We start from the raw sequence: 21,616 nt of genomic DNA on the forward strand, positions 1-21,616 counted from the left end.
CTAATCATTCCTCAGAATAAACTGAAGGATTGTGATAGATGGTGGGTCAGAGCTCAATGACCTCTCACACTCACTGGCATTCAGTAAAATGAAGAAGGCAATGGTTTTCTGGGCCAGAGCGAGACCATCGGAGTGCTTTCCAAACCAGTCGGGGGAGAAGTCACTGGAGTTCCTGCAGCACAGATAATGGCCCGTCACTGGGTGCTCTTTCTCTGAGGGCTGAAGGACTGCTATGTGCAGGTCATACTGCACAGTTCTGACACTCTCAGTGTTTCCACACACACAGGTAGTGTACACTCAGTGGTAACTTTATTACGTGGTCCTGTACACCAGCTTGTTAATGCAAATATTTAATCAGCCAATCATGTGGCAGCAACTAAATGCATAAAAGCATGCAGATGTGATCAAGAGGTTCAACCAAATGTCAGAATATGGAAGAAATGTGATCTAAGTGATTCTGACCATGGAATGATTGTTGGTGCCAGACAGGGTGTTTGAGTATCTCAGAAATGGCTGATCTTCTGGGATTGTCACGCACAACAGTCTCTGGAGTTTGCAGAGAATGGTGTGAAAAACAGAAAATATCCAGTGAGCATCAGTTCTGCAGGCAAAAAGATGTTAATGAGAGAGGTCAAAGGTGAAGGGCCACACTGGTCGAAGCTGACTAGTATGGTGACAGTAATGCAAATAACCTTGCATTACAACAGTGGTATGCAGAAGACCATCTCTGAACACACAATGTGTCAAACCTCTAAGTGGATAGGCTACATCAGCACAACACCTATAAATCTAAAAAAGTCTAATAAATACCTAATAAAGTGCTCACTGAGTGTACGTACTGTATGATGCCCTCATTCTCTCTACCTCACATGACCAGAACTCACATCAGCAGGGCCACTGGGTGACACATGGAGTCATCTTTGTGGTTAATCTCCAGACAGAAGCCATGAAGGATGAAGCCAAAACAGGCCATGTAGATGCAGACAGTCAGACCAAACTTCACCAGGAAGTAAAGCACAAAGAACCACAGAGTCTGATAAGGAAGAAAGGGAAATTGAATTTAATCATATAATGCCCTGTTTATCAACTGTTGTCATTGCATATTGATATTTTATCCAGTTAAATTACACTTGGCCTTCCATTATAATTTACTATTCTTTCAGAGGGTGCTAAATACCTTAGCTATGAACAGGGCTATCAAAGGATACAAATTATTACATGTCAGCAAATTTTTCTCACTCTCTGGGAATGATAAATGACCTACTTTGGTAGGAAGCGCAGATTTTTTCCAGTTGGCACTTTCATAATAGTGCTGTCTGAAGGCTTGCCCAGAAGGGACACACTAGAAAGACAGGAAGTCAAACAGGGATGAGGAATTTTCAGGAAGGAAGGGGGAAAGAGGGGAATTACGGTCACAGAGACATACGTATGTGATTCGGCCATACAGGAATTTCCCCCCCCAAAAAAGTTATACACCTAAATTGTATGGTAATGAGTCCAGACTGGCAGAGATTAAATCAATTATGTATGAAATAGAAGCTATATATGGTTGAAATGGCTGTAAAATTAATGTTGAGGACCACAGGGAAGCATTACTGTAAGTAGCTGGGCAGGGGCATTGTGAACAATGAAGATCAGTCATACTTCCTACCACTCATGAAAGTGCATTCACACTTGTTCCGGATGTTTCTGAAGTTTAAATAGCATACAATAATGAATAGCTCATGTTATTGCATGCTTTTTCGTGTGAATCCTACCTGATTACTGGGAAGTAGAGGCAGGAAAGAAATAGAACATCACTTGTGCCAAGGGGAGGAGGGAGCTGACACACACAGGCAAGGACCTGTGCAGAGACAAATTCAGTTTGGCACAGGAGAGGATCTGTGCAGATAAAATTAACTCCTCACAGGTACACACTTGGAATGATGTGCCTTTGCTGATCACACTGACTGTATACAGTATAAATTCATATAGATCAGCTGCAGAAGCTTATGCAGTAGCTACTCAATATGTTTGTCTATCCCATAATCTCAAATCTGCTAATTAAAGTAAAAGGAAAACAATTTCACACAAATGGACTGCACATTAAATCTTTATGGAAAGGTAAGAGTGATAATGTCACACCTGGATGAGGACGAGGGACAGCTGGCACTGCAACAGGAACAGGAAGCATTTCCTGATGCCAGCTGTTGAATGGCGAGCCTGGGTATAGCAGACAAATTATAAAATACAGGATAATTGTATGTGTGTGTGTAAGTATGTGCATGTGTGTTCTTCAAGGGTTCCAATTGTATCTGTATGGTCACACTAGGACTCAGAACTGTACTGTCCTCTAGGGTCCTCTTCACACTTGTCTCTGTGTTCGATCTACACTTTGTTGTACATCTCTCTGGATAAGAGTGTCTGCTAAATGCCTTGTAATGTAATGCAATGTGTGTCTGTGTGTGTGGAGATGGCTCTAACCTGTTTAATAAGTCGGATGATGGTGCTGTTGTCCTGTGGGCCTAACTGGACAGTACAGGGCAGCCCACAGAGAGCACTGGAGAGGTGGGCTTGGGAAATGGGGGTGCAATGGGACTGAGATGCCAGAGGAGCAGGTTTATCTGGACCGGTCCAGCAGCAGGAAGGCAGGAGAGGCTCAAGAGCAATGCTACAGAGCAGAGAAGCAACCAGAACAACAGTAACATGTTCCTTCTTACCTTAACTGACTTGTGATTGACACAATGGCAAGTAAACAAATTAAATCTACATGCTCACCGCTGAAGAAGGCGGCCTGTTTCTGTTACCTGACATCGCTCTGCAGGAACACGCCGTTGTTGTTAACGTTCCAGCAGCTTCCCAGGCAGCAAACCACCTCTCCATTCTCCTGCATGATCTGCACCATTTCACACATGGCTGCACATGTTCAAAAATAGTCAGAGCAGATATGTGGACAGACACAGTTCAGATATAGTACACCCAGTGACTACTTTATTAGCCTTTTTTATTAGACTTATTGGTCTTCCAATCAACTTCAAGGTCCGATGTGTTGTGTGTTCAGAGATGCTCTTCTGCATACCACTGTTGCATCGTAATTTGAGTTACTGTCACAGAACTGCCGCTCACTGGATGTTTTTTTCTCTGTAAACTCTGGAGAATTGACCATCTCTGCATGCTTTTGTCTATTGAGTTGCTGCCACGATTGGCTGATTAGATATTTGCATTAACAAGCTAGTGTACAGGTCTACCTAATAAACTGGCCACTGAGTGTACATATCACACACATCCTGTACATGAGAAAGGAACTCTATGAATCCTCCTCACTCTGAGAGGTGCAGTCAGTGAAGAGAGGGACGAGTAGAGGCACATTGTCAATGCTTTTCAGGTGAGGCCGCACATTCTCAATTCCCTTAGGAAGCTTTGCCTGTAAACACAGAATACACACAGAATTATGCAGTAGAGTAGAGCAGGGGCTGGAGGATCAGAACTCAGTGGGGGTGCTGCTATTAGACTCTTGAGAGGGGTACTCAACATGAATTGCATCAGTAAACATGCGCTGCATAGCTCTGCACTGTAAGCTTCTCAGGATTTAGGCACTCACAAATGTAGTTGCGCTGAGGGTGAAAGTAGTGCTTGCATAACCCATTGAGTACAGTGGAGCATGGCTCTGCCTTTAGGCAGATCTCTCTCACCCTGTTCAAGTCTCCAAGTAGACAGGCCCCTTCCCTATCCAGAACTCTGGTGGCTGTCCGCTCCATCTGCCTTGTCTCTTCACCAAGGTGATACTCCCCTAGAGATGTTCAAAAGAATTCATATATCTTTGAGAATTCAAAGATATAGTTAATTCATATAGTTATCAGAACTGCTGATTCTACAGCCACTGTTCCGTAACCAAGCTTTAATTTTGTTTAACTCTTTGTCTGCCCAGTGCTGTCCAGAAGCAGATGGGCTCCCCCTCTGAGCCGGGTTCAAGGTTTCTTCCTGCTACTGAGGGAGTTTTTCCTTGCCACTGTTGACCTAGGCGTGTTCTGAAAGGGTCTAAAACCTGGAATTTATGTAAAGCTGCTTTGGGTCAATTTGTGTTGCAAGGTGCCAAACTTGAAATTGAATTGAATTGAATTGCGTCATGGCAGACTCACCTCCACCCAAATCTCTGCCCCCATGTATCTCACTGTCCTCCAGACTCTCTGGGTCCAGGGGGAAATGTTCAGACTGCAGAGAGATGTGGCAGTTCCAGCCTGTCTCCAGACCCATTTTCTCAGCAAATGCCTAAAACCAGACAGACAGGAGCCCTGAACACTACAGGATCAGCACTGAACCCAGCCCTACACTGGAAAACATATCCTAAAAAATATCCCCTTCAACCACAACAATTTGTGCCCTAACAGGTTTCTGTATGAAAATTAGCTAAATAAGCGCTAAATAACTTCTCACCATGAGCGCATGTGAATGTGAATGAGCTGTTGCATTTTCATTGCATTTTCCTTTCTGTAATTAACCATATGGGGGCAGCAAAGTCCTTTTACAACAGAAATCTGCTCAATTGTGGTTTCTTATGAAGAGACTTTTCAGCTTCCTCTTCGGGGATGAAAACAATTCCTCAACCGTCCTTTTTCAGGGGGCCTCACCTTGCTCTTGACCTCTTCCTCTGCAGAAAAATATACAAAGCGGATGCAAGCACTATCGAGGCCTGCAATGAGCCGGACCATGTCGGGCTGGGCTTGGTACTGGGAGGACACCAGGCCAAGGAACACGTGTTGTCTCAGGGAGAGTAGGAGGTCCTGTGGGCCTGTATAATGCTCCTCTGTGTCCTCACCTGCACATCAGAGAACACCCAGCCTCACTGCCAGCACCGTCAACTATTGTTACTGTTTCACTTATTCACCGCCAATTCACATGAGTCGCTCATGAGCGAGCCGAAACGTGTGGAGGCGGCAGGCGGAAGGATGTGGTTTGTGGTATGGTCTTGCCTGTGAATTGTATGGTTTCAGGATGTGTGTTCTGCGTCAGTTCAACACACTTTCCATCGATCTCTGGGTCCAGGGAATCAAGAATGGGTTTGAATGACAAGGCCAGGCAGTGACCCGCCATGCAGGACCGCTGGTAAAAATCCAGGACCTTTTTCCTAAAGGTGGGAAAGATTATGAATGAATCAGTTCTCACTTAGGAAGTCAGAAAGCACTGAAGCCTTGTATGAAAACAAATGAGGTTGTACACCTGTCGGAATCTGCAAGAGGCTGGAGGTCTTCGCCATCCCAGAATTCAGTGCACGCTCCCAGGACTATGTCAGCAGAGCCATAGGAGAAGAGCTGCAGCTGTCCTGCAGAGTGAGCGAAGACACTGAGCACGTGCACAACAACATCCTGCTGTGCAGTGCTCAGACTGTCCGGCCACAACCACTGACTGCACCGGGCTGCACACATCCGCACAAAACCATCCGCAAATTCAGAGAAGGCAGGCTGATCTATTTCGAGGTGCGATTTCACTGAAAGGAGGGACCAGGCAAATGTTATTACTGCTTATATTGATTTATCTCATGCAAAATCTCCACAATGTTAAAGTTACCCAGTTGGCTTGTTTCATAGAACTCTGAAGAAAATATGCAGAACATGATGGCAGAGACTTGTGTTGAAGGGACCTTTGGTGTCCAGATGACACAGAGACTGAACGCACCTGAGCGGCTATCCTGCACCAGGAGACCCATGACATGTGAGAAGGGCTGTCTGCTCATGGAGACCTGCTGTGACTGCCAGAGGGGAGAGTCCTGATCGCAGGGCAGGGTGGGCAGGGAGTACGCGGCTACGTTCATCCTCTGCTGATAGGGCTCCTGGGCTGATGACCTGAACCCTGCATCGTACACGGCAGAACAGAGAGCGAAACCGTGAGCCTCCGTGAGGAACTGGCCTGACCACAATGTTGTGGGATTGAATCCACAAAGGCACAATGCTGTTCCCATGAGAAGGGAACTGAATTGCTTCAGGACATATCCTATTGTTTGCATTACTGTGTAAAAGCTATGTATTACACAATGTGGATAATGCCCTTAGCAAAGTAAGTGATTTATACAAGTTATCGCTATAATCATTCGAAAGTGGGCTACAGTATAACATTACAGATAGGATTTCAACAGTTTTGTTTATGTTTCTTCACAGACAGTCTTGTCGTGCACAGAGAGGACCATTGAAATCCAAGAAGCTCAGTGAGTGATTATTCATCAACTGCAGCCTCTGGTTCTAATACATCACTGGTTCAGGATGACGCCCATAACTGGAAATGCTGATTGTTGCTGATTTCACTTTCAGTGCATTCCAATGAGAAAAAAATGGCCTCTTAAGACTAAAGAAAAGCTACAATGGCCAACTCAGAGAGAACATGCAGCCATTGTTTTGAATCACTTTGTGGGAATAGTTCAGTCTGAATCAGAATTCCGGAAAGATTAAAATGTCGAATCATCAGGAAGCATCTGCCCATTATCCTGAGGAATATCAGAGTTCCTTTCAGGCTACAGAAGAAAAATACATTCCTGCTAACTCCCTATGCTTTTCTCCCGCCTGGCCCAATTTGACCCATCACAGCCCTAAATGTAATTCAGTGCTGGTGCTGCATTGGCATTCTCTAATTAAAAGCACTTTTAATAGTCTCCTTTGGACCATACCAAGGCCATGAAACTGAAATGTGGTTTATTGCAATAATAGGTAAAAGTTAATAATTCTCAGCGTAGTGCCCCTTTGCCATTGGTACATAAAGTATGTTACCATAAATGTGAACTTCTAGAATTTTACAGAAGAATAAGGAGACTCATTAGAGGTTAGTTAAATAGACATATTGAATGTCTGTAGTGAGGTGCAAAAATTTGGCCACACTACTGTATGTTAATCGTGCAGCATGATTACCCAAAGAATATCAAGAGAGCCAGAAAGCTGACAGTAACAAAGTTGGTTGCCTGTATGAAACTATTGTGCAGTTATTACATTTTAAAGGCATTTAAATGATATTGTTTATTCCTCGGCATCCTACTTGTGCATGATGATTGCAGAGAATAGTCAAGGGCATGTTTACGTTTTTAACCTTTTGGTTTTGTGTTTGCATATGCCGCTTGCCATTGCGTGTCCTGTGGGTAGTGTTATAATACCATGTCCTTTATAGAAAGATTGCATAATTACCTTTATGGTGTAATAACGAATTAAGTGACTTGAATGCAATTCCTAGCTTACTGCAGACTCACATAGGCATAATTCATTCTTGGTGAATTCACCCCTGAGCACTAAAATCTATTTGCCAAGGGCATTCATTTGACCAAGTATTTTATCCAACTTCATGAACGGTGCTCTGATATGGAGTGCAGTGTCATTACCCAGGATCCTGGCCAGCTCGTTCAGCCCCCAGGGCGGGCACACGGGCTGGCACTGCGGTCGGCTCTTCAGCAGTGCGGCATGGGTAAGGTGGTCAGCCTGGCACCACAACATGGCCACCACCGCAGGGTCACAGGTGGCCAGCTGCAGGGCCAGGCCGAGGGGGCGCAGGGAGTCACTGTGGAGCTGCCAGTGGGAGTCGTCAAACTGTACCCGCGTGTCCGTGCCCCTGCCCAGCGACAGGCTCAGCAGCTCCAGCACACTGGAGCCCTGGGCCGGGGAGCAGGGCTGCGAAATGGGCAAAACGTCTGGTCATCGCACAGGGAAAGCAGTCCAGCATCAGTTTGGAGAATAGCTTGGCCGCGACTACAGTCCCCTTTCAGCAGCGCTGCTCTCACCTGCTGAGTGCATTTTTTGGGATCCATTCCAGCTTTCTTTCCACTGTGTTTCAAGGACTTGCTGAAGAACAGGACTTTTTCTGGGTTTGGACTGGGCCAGGATAGAACACCCTGCTTGTCCACACAGCACAATACCTGAGCTTGCACACACAGCCACACACACGCATGCACACGCACACACACACGCACACACAGCAAGTGAGGACTCTAGAAACAACTAGGACATAAAGAGAATAAAGGTTTTATAACTGTCTGGATCACAGTGAAGCACAATGGTTAGGGAACTGCTATGTGGGGCACTGCTGCAGTGCTCTTGAGCAAGGTACTTAACCTGAATCGCTTCTGTAAATATCCAGCCGTATGAATGGTTTGTATATAAAGAACAAAAGCTGTGCGAGTCATTCTGGATAAGTGTGTTTGTCTAACAATGAAAATGCAAGCATAACAGCCGCAGGGTATAAAGTCCGCCTGGTCTTACCGTGACTGAACCCAGGCTGTGTAGGAGGCTGGCAGTGTGGCAGAGTGCAGGGGATCTCCCACACAGCACTGCTATGAACGCGCGACAGGTAAAACTCCACACCTAATGTGACACAGTGACATCACAGTGAGAGGTGACCTGCCCCAGCATACTTATCCAGCTGACAAACTGCCTCAGAGTGTTCTGGTAAATGTTACTCACCCTCCAGCCTTGAGGTTGGGTACCCAGTTGACTGAACACCCAGACCTCACCACACAAACAGACCTGCAGCCAGAGCAGGGGGAAGGCCAGGGGCAACAGTGGCAGAACCCCATTCACCTATGAACATAGAGGGACCATTCACCACCTTTGGCATGTCAAAGCATTAAACATTTATGAGGAGCGTCTGATTCAATCTGTGCTGCATAAAGCGAGTGTGTGCTTGAGTGAGAAAGAGAGAGGGTGAGAGAGAGAAAAAGAGAGTAGGTGAGAGAGAGAATGGCTCACTGGCAGCTGCAGCAGTGTCACAGGCCAGGGTCCGACACCTGGGGCACCCAGGAGGTACCATGCAAGGTTTAGCAGTAACAACAGCACCTGCACAGGACAGCACGGAAACTGTGGTGTGGCACACCTTGGGAATCCTCTCAAGCATAACAGACAGCATGAGGGCAACCCATTAATATAAAAAATATAATAGGAAATATTCTTCTATGATCAGATATTTATACGTGCATTCTCTTCAGTTTTTATATATTGATAATATATAAATGAATCCATGTCAATCGGTTTGTTGTGTAGGTCTTAGGTAGGCTCACCAGAACCAATGGAGCCAGCCATCTCTCCAGCAGACTCTGTACAGTAAAACGTTCATTGTCGAGCACTGAGACAGGACGCTGCCCCCCCAACTCTAAACACCGTCTGAGTAGAGATACGCAAAGCTCAGATGCACTGACCGGACCTCACATCCACAAACACATATATATCACACAACTAGCTTTTACATCCTCTCCATTCATATAGTACAGCTTGATATTTTACTGGGGCAATTCAGGTTAATTCACTTGCTTAGGGATACAAACCTGTAAATTTGATTTATAAGCCCAGGTCCATAACAGTTATGCTACATTGCCACCCCCCCACACACAAAAATACACACTCTCTGGATTTGACTGAGACTCACTGCACAGTGTCTACTGCTGGTGTCTTGGTCACCCTGAAGAGCTGTGGTTTGAGCAGATGGTGTAGACGAGGCCTTTCGCTGTCCAATGGGGAAGGTGGAGACGAGAGGTGGCTGAAGACATCTTTGTGGGAGAGGACCACATGTCCCTCTTCCTGTTTATCATACAGATTTTAGACAGAGGCAAGCCTGAGGCCTGGATCACAAAGCAAGATTACTGTAAAAGTAAAACCCTGAAAAACCCTACTCAAGACCATGTTCCAGTTTTGGGAGGGTTCTGGGTTTTACTCAGTGCATTTGCCAGCTAATTCAGTAACCCTGCATCGTCATACAGGCCCCTGAGCACTTAACAGTAGTGCAGCATGTTGTATAGTGCCGGTGGTACTGATCTACACGGTGAGCAGGGCCCCACTTTCACCTGGATGCCCCTGAGCTCTGTGGGGGCTTCCGCCCCAGGCCGCAGGGCGATGATGTCACCCTCCACCAGTAAAATCACAGGCAGGTTGACCAGGTGGCCATCTCGATAGGTCCACTGCAGGGAGATGGCAGGGGAGGGCTGGCAGAACAGCTCCACACAGCCCTGCGTGTAGTGTGCCTGGGGATGCCTCAGGTAGTCTGAAACACAGGACGCGTCTATCTGCTGTGTGTGAAATATTAGGCATCTGTGTACATTGTAATAACATACTGAGGAAATTGCATGGCATCGATTGTAATAATGACTATGTGGGTAATCAATTATTTATTTTAATATTATTAGCAAACAGCTATCCGTTTTACCCTTAATACCCTTTTTCAACCAACCAGGTGAGAGGTTGCTCTTTGTAGTCTTTACTCTTTGAACACATTTTTTAATAATAATGATTCCTTCCATTTATATTGCACTTTTCTCAAACTCAACACACTTTACAGTGACCAGGGGGAAAGTTATCATAACTGTCACCAATGTGTAACACCCACCTGTGTAACACCCACACCACAGGAAGGGCGTATGACGGTATGGCTGCTGGCACCTTTTTTTTGAGCAGTCTGTGGACTTTATTTTTGCATCGATATATTTCAATGCTCGATGTCGAACAGGGGATTTCTAACAAGCCACACACCCACAGCTGCCAGTAAGTTTGGCTCTTGGAGAGGGTTCTCTGTGGGAGGCTCACCTTGAATGGTGGACAGGATGGCCTGCAGTCTGCGGGGGATCTCCTCCCTCTTCACCCACTGCTGCTGCACCATGGCAGCCAGCCCCGCCAGCAGGAGGAGCAGGAGGCCGCACCCCCCCACCAGGGCTGTGCCATCACTGCAGGAGAGGAGGGAGCACATTCCTGTGATGTCTCCTTATGTGAAAACAGACCCATCATAGACTATGACACGCCATCTTCTTAGAGGGACTCGCCTTTGGAAATGGGTGGAAGTTTAGTGAAGGTCCACTCCAGATTTAATAATCATGAACAGTGTAACAATTCCTTGGATAACTTTAGACATTCTTTGCTACAAAATATTCTGATACATGGTAAATGGTAAATGGCAGGCATTTATACAGCGCTTTTATCCAAAGCGCTGTACAATTGATGCTTCTCCATTCACCCATTCATACACACACTCACACAACGACGGCGATTGGCTGCCATGCAAGGCCCCGACCAGCTCGTCAGGAGCATTTGGGGGTTAGGTGTCTTGCTCAGGGACACTTAAACATAGGCAGGGGATCGAACCGGCAACCCTCCGACTGCCAGATGACTGCTCTTACTGTCTGAGCCATGTCGCCCCGATAGGAAAGAATGACTGGTGAGATCGACATTCATCTTGTGCCTGACCACATGCATGAGTTTGTATTTCTGAAATACATTTCATTTTTCTACTTGACATTTTTATCCTCATATTTCTGTTATAAGCTATGCAATCAAATACTGTATTAATCACAACAAAAAAAACATTTTAAGTAAAATGTTTGCATTTGCTGAAAGCCTCAAAAGACCATAAGCATAAACCACATTCCTTAAGAGAAAAACTACCATTGAACGGACATTAACTTCTGGTGGGAGCGGAATTAACATTGAGTTATTGTTGCACAAAAAAGTCTTCATGTTTTAACATAGCAATACCAAAATAAGTCGTTGACGAGCCCATTGCCATTGTCGTAGACATGTGAAATGGCATTGAGATGATTTTGAAACGGGAGAGATATTGAGGTTCAAAACTTGCTGTTTTGAATGAAAGTGCCAACATATACCGTGCTCACTATAATATCCATCACAGGATTTCCCTCAATAGTTATTATTTCTCCATTTGGATTATGGCTAATATTTTTGATATACAGTGGTGTGAAAAAGTGTTTGCCCCCTTCCTGATTTCTTATTTTTTTGCATGTTTGTCACACTTAAATGTTAGTCAAAGACAACACAAGTAAACACAAAATGCAGTTTTTAAATGAAGGTTTTTATTATTAAGGGAGAAAAGAAATCCAAACCTACATGGCCCTGTGTGAAAAAGTGATTGCCCCCCCTGTTAAAACATAACTTAACTGTGGTTTATCAAACCTGAGTTCAATTTCTCTAGCCACACCCAGGCCTGATTACTGCCACACCTGTTCTCAATCAAGAAATCACTTAAATAGGACCTGCCTGACAAAGTGAAGTAGACCAAATGATCCTCAAAAGCTAGACATCATGCCGAGATTCAGGAACAAATGAGAAAGATCTCAATTACTTTCTATCAGTCTGGAAAAGGTTATAAAGCCATTTCTAAAGCTTTTGGACTCCAGCGAACCACAGTGAGAGCCATTATCCACAAATGGCGAAAACATGGAACAGTGGTGAACCTTCCCAGGAGTGACCAGCCGACCAAAATTACCCCAAGAGCACAGCGACGACTCATCCAAGAGGTCACAAAAGACCATCCAAAGAACTGCAGGCCTCACTTGCCTCAGTTAAGGTCAGTGTTCATGACTCCACCATAAGAAAGAGACTGGGCCAAAATGGCCTGCATGGCAGAGTTCCAAGACGAAAACCAGTGCTGAGCAAAAAGAACATTAAGGCTCGTCTCAATTTTGCCAGAAAACATCTTGATGATCCCCAAGACTTTTGGGAAAATACTCTGTGGTCTGACGAGACAAAAGTTGAACTTTTTGGAAGGTGTGTGTCCCATTACATCTGGCGTAAAAGTAACACCGCATTTCAGAAAAAGAACATCATGCCAACAGTAAAATGTGGTGGTGGTAGTGTGATGGTCTGGGGCTGTTTTGCTGCTTCAGGACCTGGAAGACTTGTTGTGATAAATGGAACCATGAATTCTGCTGTCTACCAAAAAATCCTGAAGGAGAATGTCCGGCCATCTGTTCGTGACCTCAAGCTGAAACAAACTTTGGTTCTGCAGCAGGACAATGATCAAAAACACACCAGCAAGTCCACCTCTGAATGGCTGAAGAAAAACAAAATGAAGACTTTGGAGTGGCCTAGTCAAAGTCCTGACCTGAATCCTATTGAGATGCTGTGGCCCTCCAATGTGGCAGAATTACAACAATTCTGCAAAGATGAGTGGGCCAAAATTCCTCCACAGTGCTGTAAGAGACTCATTGAAAGTTATCGCAAATGCTTGATTGCAGTTGTTGCTGCCAAGGGTGGCCCAACCAGTTATTAGGTTTAGGGGGAAATCACTTTTTCACACAGGGCCATGTAGGTTTGGATTTATTTTCTCCCCTAATCATAAAAACCTTCATTTAAAAACTGCATTTTGTGTTTACTTGTGTTGTCTTACTAATATTTAAATTTGTTTGATGATCTGAAACATTTAAGTGTGACAAACATGCAAAAAAATAAGAAATCGGGAAGCAAACACTTTTTCACACCACTGTACATACTACATCCCCACATCTTATGGGCTCCTGCATTTCCTGCAGTTGTGGCTTTGTATTTCACCCCTCCATTGTGTGTGTCTTCCACAGGATGTCCTGTTCTCTCGTGGCCTGGGCTGTTTGTGTCTGTATCCAAGTCACTATGACTGTGTGAAAGATAAAGCCTCCTGGCACGGCCACAAAGGCTCGGTAAAGAACTGCTTGAAGTGCCTTCGCTTTGTGTAAACATATACTCTGCATATGATGATTTTCATTCATTTGTTTCATTATTTGTGATGTGTGTGCACAGGGGTGTTGTTACCTGCTTCAGGATACCATATGCTTTGGATTAAAGAACTATATAAATGCAGTCCACCCTGGTGTAAAATCCAGTTATGACCAGCGTGAAAAATACCAGCTACCAGCTTTTTAAAAGCATAGCCTGTGACGGTCAAACCATGTTTAGTATAACTGGTCTAACTGGTCAACCAGCTACCAGCTGTTTCAAAACCTAGCTTCAGCTGTTTTTTTTTCAGCAGGGCATATGTGTAACACTGTTTAGGGCTGTGGTTAACACTGTATAAATGGTTGGCATTTATCCAAAGCGCTGTACAATTGATGCTTTCTCATTCACCCATTCATACACACACTCACACACCGACATACCGACGGCGATTGGCTGCCATGCAAGACGCCGACCAGCTCGTCAGGAGCATTTGGGGGTTAGGTGTCTTGCTCAGGGACACTTCGACACAGCCCGGGCGGGGGATCGAACCGGCAACCCTACCGACTGCCAAACGAATGCTCTTACTGCCTGAGCCATGTCGCCCCAGTATGGAGACAAGCCATTATTTGGGGTGGTTTGTAAGTGCTCACAGTTGTGTTGTTACTGAATCTGCTCCACCATGCCATTGTGCACAGGTGTGTTCTTGCCTGGGGTGATGTGTCGAAAGGCAGCTCACCTGTGTGGGAGCAGCAGGGTGTGGCATCCCAGCAGAGAAACAGCACACAGGAGCATGAGCAGGGCACCGGGCCAGTGCAGGCTAGACCAGCGCGCAGAGTGATGCAGGAAACTCCTCCGCCAAGCAGTCTGGGAGAAAACAACACCCAAAAAAACATCTGGAGAGGCCCTGCCCTTCTTTTTATCAATCCGTTTTCTCCCTCCCTCTCTGTAAAGATCATCGACAGATATGGGAAAGAGTAAGTAAATGGTTGTATTTCGCGAGCCGTTGCCTTAGTGTGCCTTGCTTATGCATCCCCTGCCTCCAGGCCCATGCACAGACCCCAGTCTTGCCTGCCAGGTGTCCTCTGCCCTTCTCTTCTTCTTGAACCGCTCCAGGGTAGAGGCCAGCTGGGTGTGCAGTGCAGTCAAGGCCTCTGCGGAGGCCAGACCCAGCGGTCTGTGTGCATGACTCTGCATTACACACACCACATCCAGAGAGTCTCCTTCCAATGTGCCAACCAATGTGCTGAATCACCATGCGTGGTACACGTCATGTGTCTCACTGAACAATGAAACAGAAAGCAGCATGAATTCCTCAAAAGCTTACTGTATGCGTCCATGCAGCACGGAAGCCTGTTGCGAACTTCAAAAGCCAGGGAGTGCATGCCATACAATTTCCATGGTATTTTCATTGAACCCTGCTGAAAAAAACAGCTCAAGCTAGGTTTTGAAACAGTAGCTGCTATTTCAAGCTGGTCATAGCTGGATTTTACAGCAGGGAACACGTGCTGTTTCCTACAAACCAACCTGCAGGGGCAAGAGCAAGTGACCATGCAACGATTCTCACGTACATAAGAGAAAAAAAGCCCAACAGTGGACTGTGACTATCAGGCTCTGTTGTAGCTTCTGTAATGCATGGTGTTAAGGTGAGGTGAGTCTTCTCCCATCTCCTACTGTTGTAAAAATTACACGTGAAACGGGTATGTGCCATTTTAACATACCTATGCTGATGATGATTATGATCATGGCAATGATGATTGGGTCGGACATTATTATGGTCTCTATTACTATTTGTGAGAATACACCACATTGTTACTTATTGTTGAAAAAAAATAGTAGTTAGAGTGACTTTAGTATTCATTTCAGTCTTTTCCTGGCAGCTTTTTGATGTTGACCATAAAGTCTGCTAAACACCCCTGTTCAGGTATCAAAAGCAGTGAGACATTTCACTCAACCAACAAGGCGATTTACTGTCCAGGAACTGGTTAATTCCTCGGCCTTTGTTCTAAATTATGAATTGCTCTCAAAGTTATTATAAGTTCCTCATAATTGCCGTCTGTGTTTTTAATTTCCTTGAGCTCATAGGAATTGTAGACACTAAGCCCAAATCGACAATGTCACACCTCCAAGTGTTCCTCTGTCCCCCAAGGCCCAGTAGGAAAAACTGAGCAAGGTCAGGCTTTACCCATGAGGACACTCAACACAACGTAAGTGCCCAGTGCTCTCTATTGAATAGGTAATGCCATAAGGCCCTCAAAGAGTATAATGGACGGTTTTATTTCAGCAATAGAGACAAAGGAGACGGAAACAGCTTTGTCCTTACAGCTGTCTGAAAACAAAAGCACTTTTTTTCCTTAAACACAAAAAAGTCAACAGGGGTATTTGCTCAGATCTTTTCTCATTACTGTTCCTGTCACCATCTCTCGCTTTTCAGCAGGTAAGAACCAAAGGCATCCTTTGTGCAGATGAGAAGATAGCAGCACTTACCGCATCGCATTCGCTGTCCCAGAGCTTGCCTTCATAGGGGACTTTAACTAAAATATCTGTGTTATATCTTCCAAAATCTCTCCAGTGAAATGAGAGCATGGCAGCCGACACACTCAAAATGGAGCAAAGAAAGAACCTGCAAGAATAGACAATCTCATGTCATCTCCAAATGTTCCAAGCAATGCTCTCAAACTGTCAGGGACAGACGGCCTCCTGCTGAGCCCGCCACCATTCCGTCCTAATGCATTACGCTGTTTAGTGCAGCACATAGCTTTGTGTCATTCATCAACAAAAACAGACCAACAGAACATAACATGTTCTCACTTTTTCAGTGAGATTTAAAAGGAGATTTCTGACACACACAACGACAGAGGCATTTCTTAAAGTATGAAGGTGTTAGAAATAATTTTTTGTTTTAATTCTCACATGATGGCAAAAAACACAAAAGTTATTTTATGTTTGGATTTCATCATACTTTCTTCCTATACCTGTCACGAATGAAAGCAAGCAAAAGTTTCCAAAAACCTGTGCTCTCAGGCAGGCCAGCAAGGTTTTAATGAATGTATAATCGTAAGGGGATTATATTTCCTCTACCTTAGGCACCCCAGTGGAACTGTGGTTTTCTCTAGAAGGTCATCAGAGAAATCCCCTGTGTCCAAAAGCCCCAGAGACTCAGCTAACCACATACAGCTTCAATGAGACCCATCACTTCATTAACTAATGCACAGAATATCACTGCAGAGTCAACCCTGAGCTAGATCATAATAGCTCTGATCAGAGCTAATTTATTAAAGCGACCCCATGAATTAAACACCGTCACTTAAGGATTCTGCACACTCGTTTTTATTACTTTTCTCTGCATTGGTCCAATCTCCTGCTGTAATCACACGTACAGGGCTTCATTCATGTTTTATATTCTGTAAGATGTGCTGCTCAGAGCATTTTATCTGCAGTTTATTAAATGTAAGCATAGTTACACACACACAGACATACAGTACACCACACACACGGACACACACACATATCCACATTCATGTATTCACTGGTGGGAAGGTATCTTTGATGCTTTGCTCCTGTGCTCAGGGGAAGTTTTTATTGCAGTTTTAAATATATCACTTACCTTGTGGTTTCCTGCCTCTCAGTTCTACGTGCAGCTGCACCCCATCTACCCCCACCTCTCTTTCTCCCCTTCTCTCTCTCCCTCTCTCTCTCCTTCCTTTTCTCTCCCTCCCTCTCTCTTCCACTCTCTCTCTGTCTCTTTCTCTGTCCCTCTCTCTCTCCCTCTCTCTCCCACCCTCTCTGTCTGTCTCCCACCCTCTCTCTCTCCCTCTCTATGTCTCTCGCTCTCTCTCTACCACCCTCTCTCTATGTCTCTCGCTCTCTCTCTCTCGCTCTCTCTCCCACCCTCTCTCTATGGCTCTCGCTCTCTCTCTCTCTCAGACACACATGGCTCTGTATTGATTTGCGCGTGCAGCCTGCGCAGCTCTGCTTCACACACACAGACGACGCTCAGCTCAGCTGCAGGGCAGCGGCTCTCACTCTCCTCTTCCTGCCTCGCCATCGCGCTCGGCTTCTCGGAGACACAGAGATCTTATACTCAGACGGCGCTGGGGATTCTGTAGCTCTCCTCTGCCCTCCCTCGCACTCTCCCTCGCTCTCGTTCTCTCGCTCTCTGGGTCTCCAGTGCAGCACCGGGGCCACAGGATGGAGGCTCTGGCTATCTACACTTTCCGAGCCACGGAGAGCGATGAGCTCAGCTTCCAGAAGGGAGACATACTGAAGGTAAGAGACTGGGAGACTGGAGAATTTGATTTTGACTGGTTGTGTGCCGTTTTCTTCCTCTGATACTTCCTCAATTATGTCCGTGGTTAAACTCTATTTCAGTGATAAACTGCTCACAGATCGTATACAGTGTCTTCTTTAGAACTTCAGCTTAGGTAGTTCTACAACAAGCTTTACATTGACTATTTGAAAATATGTCTTTATAGTACACTCTATATTGTATAGCCATGTTAGTAGTACCTGAGAACAACAGTTCATAGTCTTGTAGGATAGACAGAGCTGGCTACTGACAGCTTGTCTTTCAATTCCAGATTACAAACATGGAAGATGACCCAAACTGGTACACAGCTGAGCTTATGGGCAGGAGGGGCTTTGTGCCCAAGAATTACATCAATGTAAGACCTCACATGTAAGTATCTACCTCAGCTCAACCCTGCTTTACAGTGTCAGTCATCTTCAGAAGGTCTGTTACAGAGTTTCACTGATTGTGACTGTGTGTATGTTACAGTATGTGAACGTTACACTGAGTGGGACTGACTGTATGCTACAGTATGTGTGTTACACTGAGTATGACTGTGTGTATGTTACACCGAGTGTAACTGTATGTTAAAGTGTGTGTATGTTACACTAATGTGGCTGTGTGTATGTTACAGTGTGTGTATGTTACACTGAGTGTGGCTGTGTGTATGTTACAGTGCAATGAGAAGATTGAGTGTGGCTGTGTGTATGTTACAGTGCAATGAGAAGATTGAGTGTGACTATGTGTATGTTATAGTGCGATGAGGAGACTGAGTGTGGCTGTGTCCTCAGGTGGTTTGCTGGCCGGATCTCCAGAAACGTGGCTGAGGGTCGGTTACGGCAGAGGGAGTGCGGGGCTTTCCTGGTCAGGGAGAGTGAGAGTGCGCCTGGAGAGTTCTCCATGTCTGTCAGGTAAGCCCACCCGCTCCAAGAGTACAAAACAGTAGTGTGTCCATTTTCCTTTAAAACCAAGGGTGCAGTAAAGTTTTTTCTGCAGTTTGTCATTGAGAGAAACAGCGTGCCAGGGATAATGGGGGCCTGACTGCTGGTCGTTGTTTTGCTATGCAACACTGTCTCTGTGTTGCTATTCTGAGGATATGATGTCAACCATGGGGGGGGGGGGGGGGTTCCTCTGAAGAGCATATCTGCCAATTAAATATGGCATGAAATCTAATTGGAAAAGGGATTATGTATGATATTTGCCAAAGGCAGTCAGACTGTCTCCAGTCTCCTGGTATTCTTTGGATTGCTCAAGCATTGGATGCAGGCTGGAGAGTCTTGATTTGGGCGAGAGGGTGTTCTGGGTAGGGGCATGTTGCCCACTGTACCATTCGTATTGGCTGTCTGTTGTTTTGTTATGCACTTCTGTAGGCCCCAGGTGTGGAGGCCTGCCCTCCCACTGATGAGTAATTATAACAAGAGGCAGCTTAAACAAGGGCAGACTTTCACCCTCTCTGATGCATTATTGGCCCTGTGCCTGTGTAACCAGCCCCTCTATTCTGTATCCTACCTGACACCTATATCCTGTGTCTCCATTGCTGAAAGTTGCTCCCTCGTGTAACCAGTATAACACAATGGAAGCGTGGTTATTACAGAGCCACTTATAAATACAGTATCTGCCACATTTACCACCAATGATTTTAGCCTTGTGCCCGCACAATAGGAATAAGTGAGTCAGGGCTGAATGCGTTCAGTGACAGGATGTTCACATCAGTGCAGTCATTTGAGTGGGTTGTATCCTCTTTGAGTATGTGAGGCCAGAACCCTCCTGCACTATGTTTAAATTGTAGCTGGCACGTTCATTAACTGTTCAGTTATGCCTGACATGTTTGACTTAGTGGATCGTTGTTTGTGTTGTTGTCCTTTACTCTTTGATTAAATTTACTCATTACAAGGGAAGCCAGATTTCCAGTATTCACTAGGGAGTTAAAAATAACATCTACACGTATATAAGAGCATGTATGTAATACACAATTTCTCGGTGTTCTGTAAAGGAGACTCACATGCAAGGCTAGCAGGCACGTCTGAGGAGCTGAGGGAAATATGTCCATCGAGTCGAGAGAATCATCTGAAGATTATTCTGGGTGGTTTAGCATATATTTTGAGGTTATTCTCCCAGATGAATGTCTCTGAAATATTCTACGGGGTATTGTTTTGCCCTATGGGCCTTTAACTGCTGTTCTGTCCAGCCCTGGTGTATATCATATCGTATAGCATATCTGCATATTTACAAGCCTGTGAATACCAAGTTATGGTTTAAGAAGCAGAACAAAACCCAATTGAAAGCTATTTAGAACTGTCGGACTGAAGCTGAGCAGCTCTTTCAGTCAGAGCCATTCAGTTTCCTGTGAAGTTATAAATAAAACAGCTGCTATTATCCTAATGCCTCACTGGAGATTGGAATACTAAGTTCAGCTCTTGTCAGCTTACATTTTTCTATCCCAGCATTCTAAACACATGTTTCTTACACTGTCGCTGAAGGCATTGCGGGGGGGTGCACTACTGTTATGGGTTTGACCACAGAATATGCACCATTCCCTTAGTCATTATGTGTCATTAATGACTAATTAATTAATTAATTTGTCACACTTGAGATGACTGTGATGACTACAGAATAAGGTTATTTGGAAGCTTGTTTTACAAGGTCACATTTTTTAAGTGATTATTTTGTGCATTAAATAATTTAGAATATTATTGCTGATGCTGTGCCCACTAATGTTTTCATAAATCTTGCCTGCTGGACTGCTAGATTCTCAGTCCAGCAGGCAAAAAAGAATAATATTCTTTGACAAGAATTTTTTTTCATTTTGACACAATGAAAAGGTTGTGGCAGACTTTGCCACATGCATGCATATCCATGTCGAACGTTGTAAATGCCTTTGGTTTTGAAGTGTACACATACATAAATCATACTAAGCACGTCCAATCGCACATACAGTGTGTTTGCGAAGCACTTTTCTTGGCTGGGTGAATATTAATCTTTTTTTTAGCAAGCTGCAATATTCTAAGAAAACCATCTGCTTCTCCAGAATTTGACTGAGGGGTTTCTGTGAGGGAAGATGTGATTACAATCACAACTAGGTTTTCATACTTGTGCTTCCCAGCAGATGGCAGTACTACATTTCAAGGTCTGTTTGTGTTTGGTATCAATCTGGTGTTGAGGTGTACTTTGGTTGTGTCCGAAATGGCCGAAATAGTAAACTATATTGGCCGTCAGCCATCTTGTTCTGGTTGTTCACAGTTTAGTAAACTGTGTAGGACACTATATGGACATTCACTAGTCAGACATTAGTAATTAGTGAATAGTGAGCCATTTCAGACAGCATTTGTTTTACACCTGGAAATTATTTATTTGGTGTTCTTATTAATTAGACATGAAGAGAGATAGCAGGGTGAGAGGCTGTAGCGGGTCTTCTTCTCATGCCACGCTGTTCACTGAGAGTGAGCTCTACATTCTCACCAAGCTACTGATGCGGTGTGACTTCAGGCTCTGCCTGTAAAAGCCAGCCCAGCCCACAAAGGAAATTTCCAGGTGTGGCTGCCATGAAAAAGGGCGGAACCTGTGGGCAGATAGTGAGTGATGTCAAATCTGCAGCAGGGTCTCTCGCTGGCTCTGACTAACGCACCTAACGCACGGTTTTCGCAGATTCTTCCGAGTGAAGTTCAGACACAGCGAATGCTTATTCTGAAGGCATCCTGTTCTAGAATAGCAATGGGTTTTGCTCCTAGACAGTAAAGGTAGCGCTGTGCGGGTTGGCATCTGTGTGCATTTAACATTCTGGGGAGTCATTCGTCTTCGCCCCGCCAGGCAGCACGCCGATCTTGAAAGTGAGAAAAAAGTAGGTCAGCGGTAATGACAGCGAAGAGCAGCTGGTTAGCGGGACACAAGCTATGAACAGACCACCATACACATTTACTGG

At 45.0% G+C, this 21,616-nt stretch overlaps 1 protein-coding gene and 1 pseudogene across 2 annotated transcripts in view; one reads left to right on the top strand and one right to left on the bottom strand.

The window, feature by feature from the left end:
• On the bottom strand, positions 1-17,457 carry LOC133121270 (transmembrane protein 94-like; annotated as a pseudogene).
• LOC133121900 (GRB2-related adapter protein-like) overlaps positions 17,251-21,616 on the top strand; it is a 14,819-nt gene continuing 10,453 nt past the window's right edge. For both annotated transcript variants that reach the window (XM_061231449.1, XM_061231450.1), the window contains exons 1-3: positions 17,251-17,678; positions 17,990-18,087; positions 18,489-18,608. In XM_061231449.1, coding sequence (XP_061087433.1) covers positions 17,601-17,678; positions 17,990-18,087; positions 18,489-18,608 — 296 coding nt within the window. In that variant the 5' untranslated portion in view covers positions 17,251-17,600. The remainder of the gene's footprint in view (positions 17,679-17,989; positions 18,088-18,488; positions 18,609-21,616) is intronic.

The sequence above is a fragment of the Conger conger genome, chromosome 2 (genome assembly GCF_963514075.1).
Source record: "Conger conger chromosome 2, fConCon1.1, whole genome shotgun sequence".
NCBI lineage: Eukaryota > Metazoa > Chordata > Actinopteri > Anguilliformes > Congridae > Conger > Conger conger.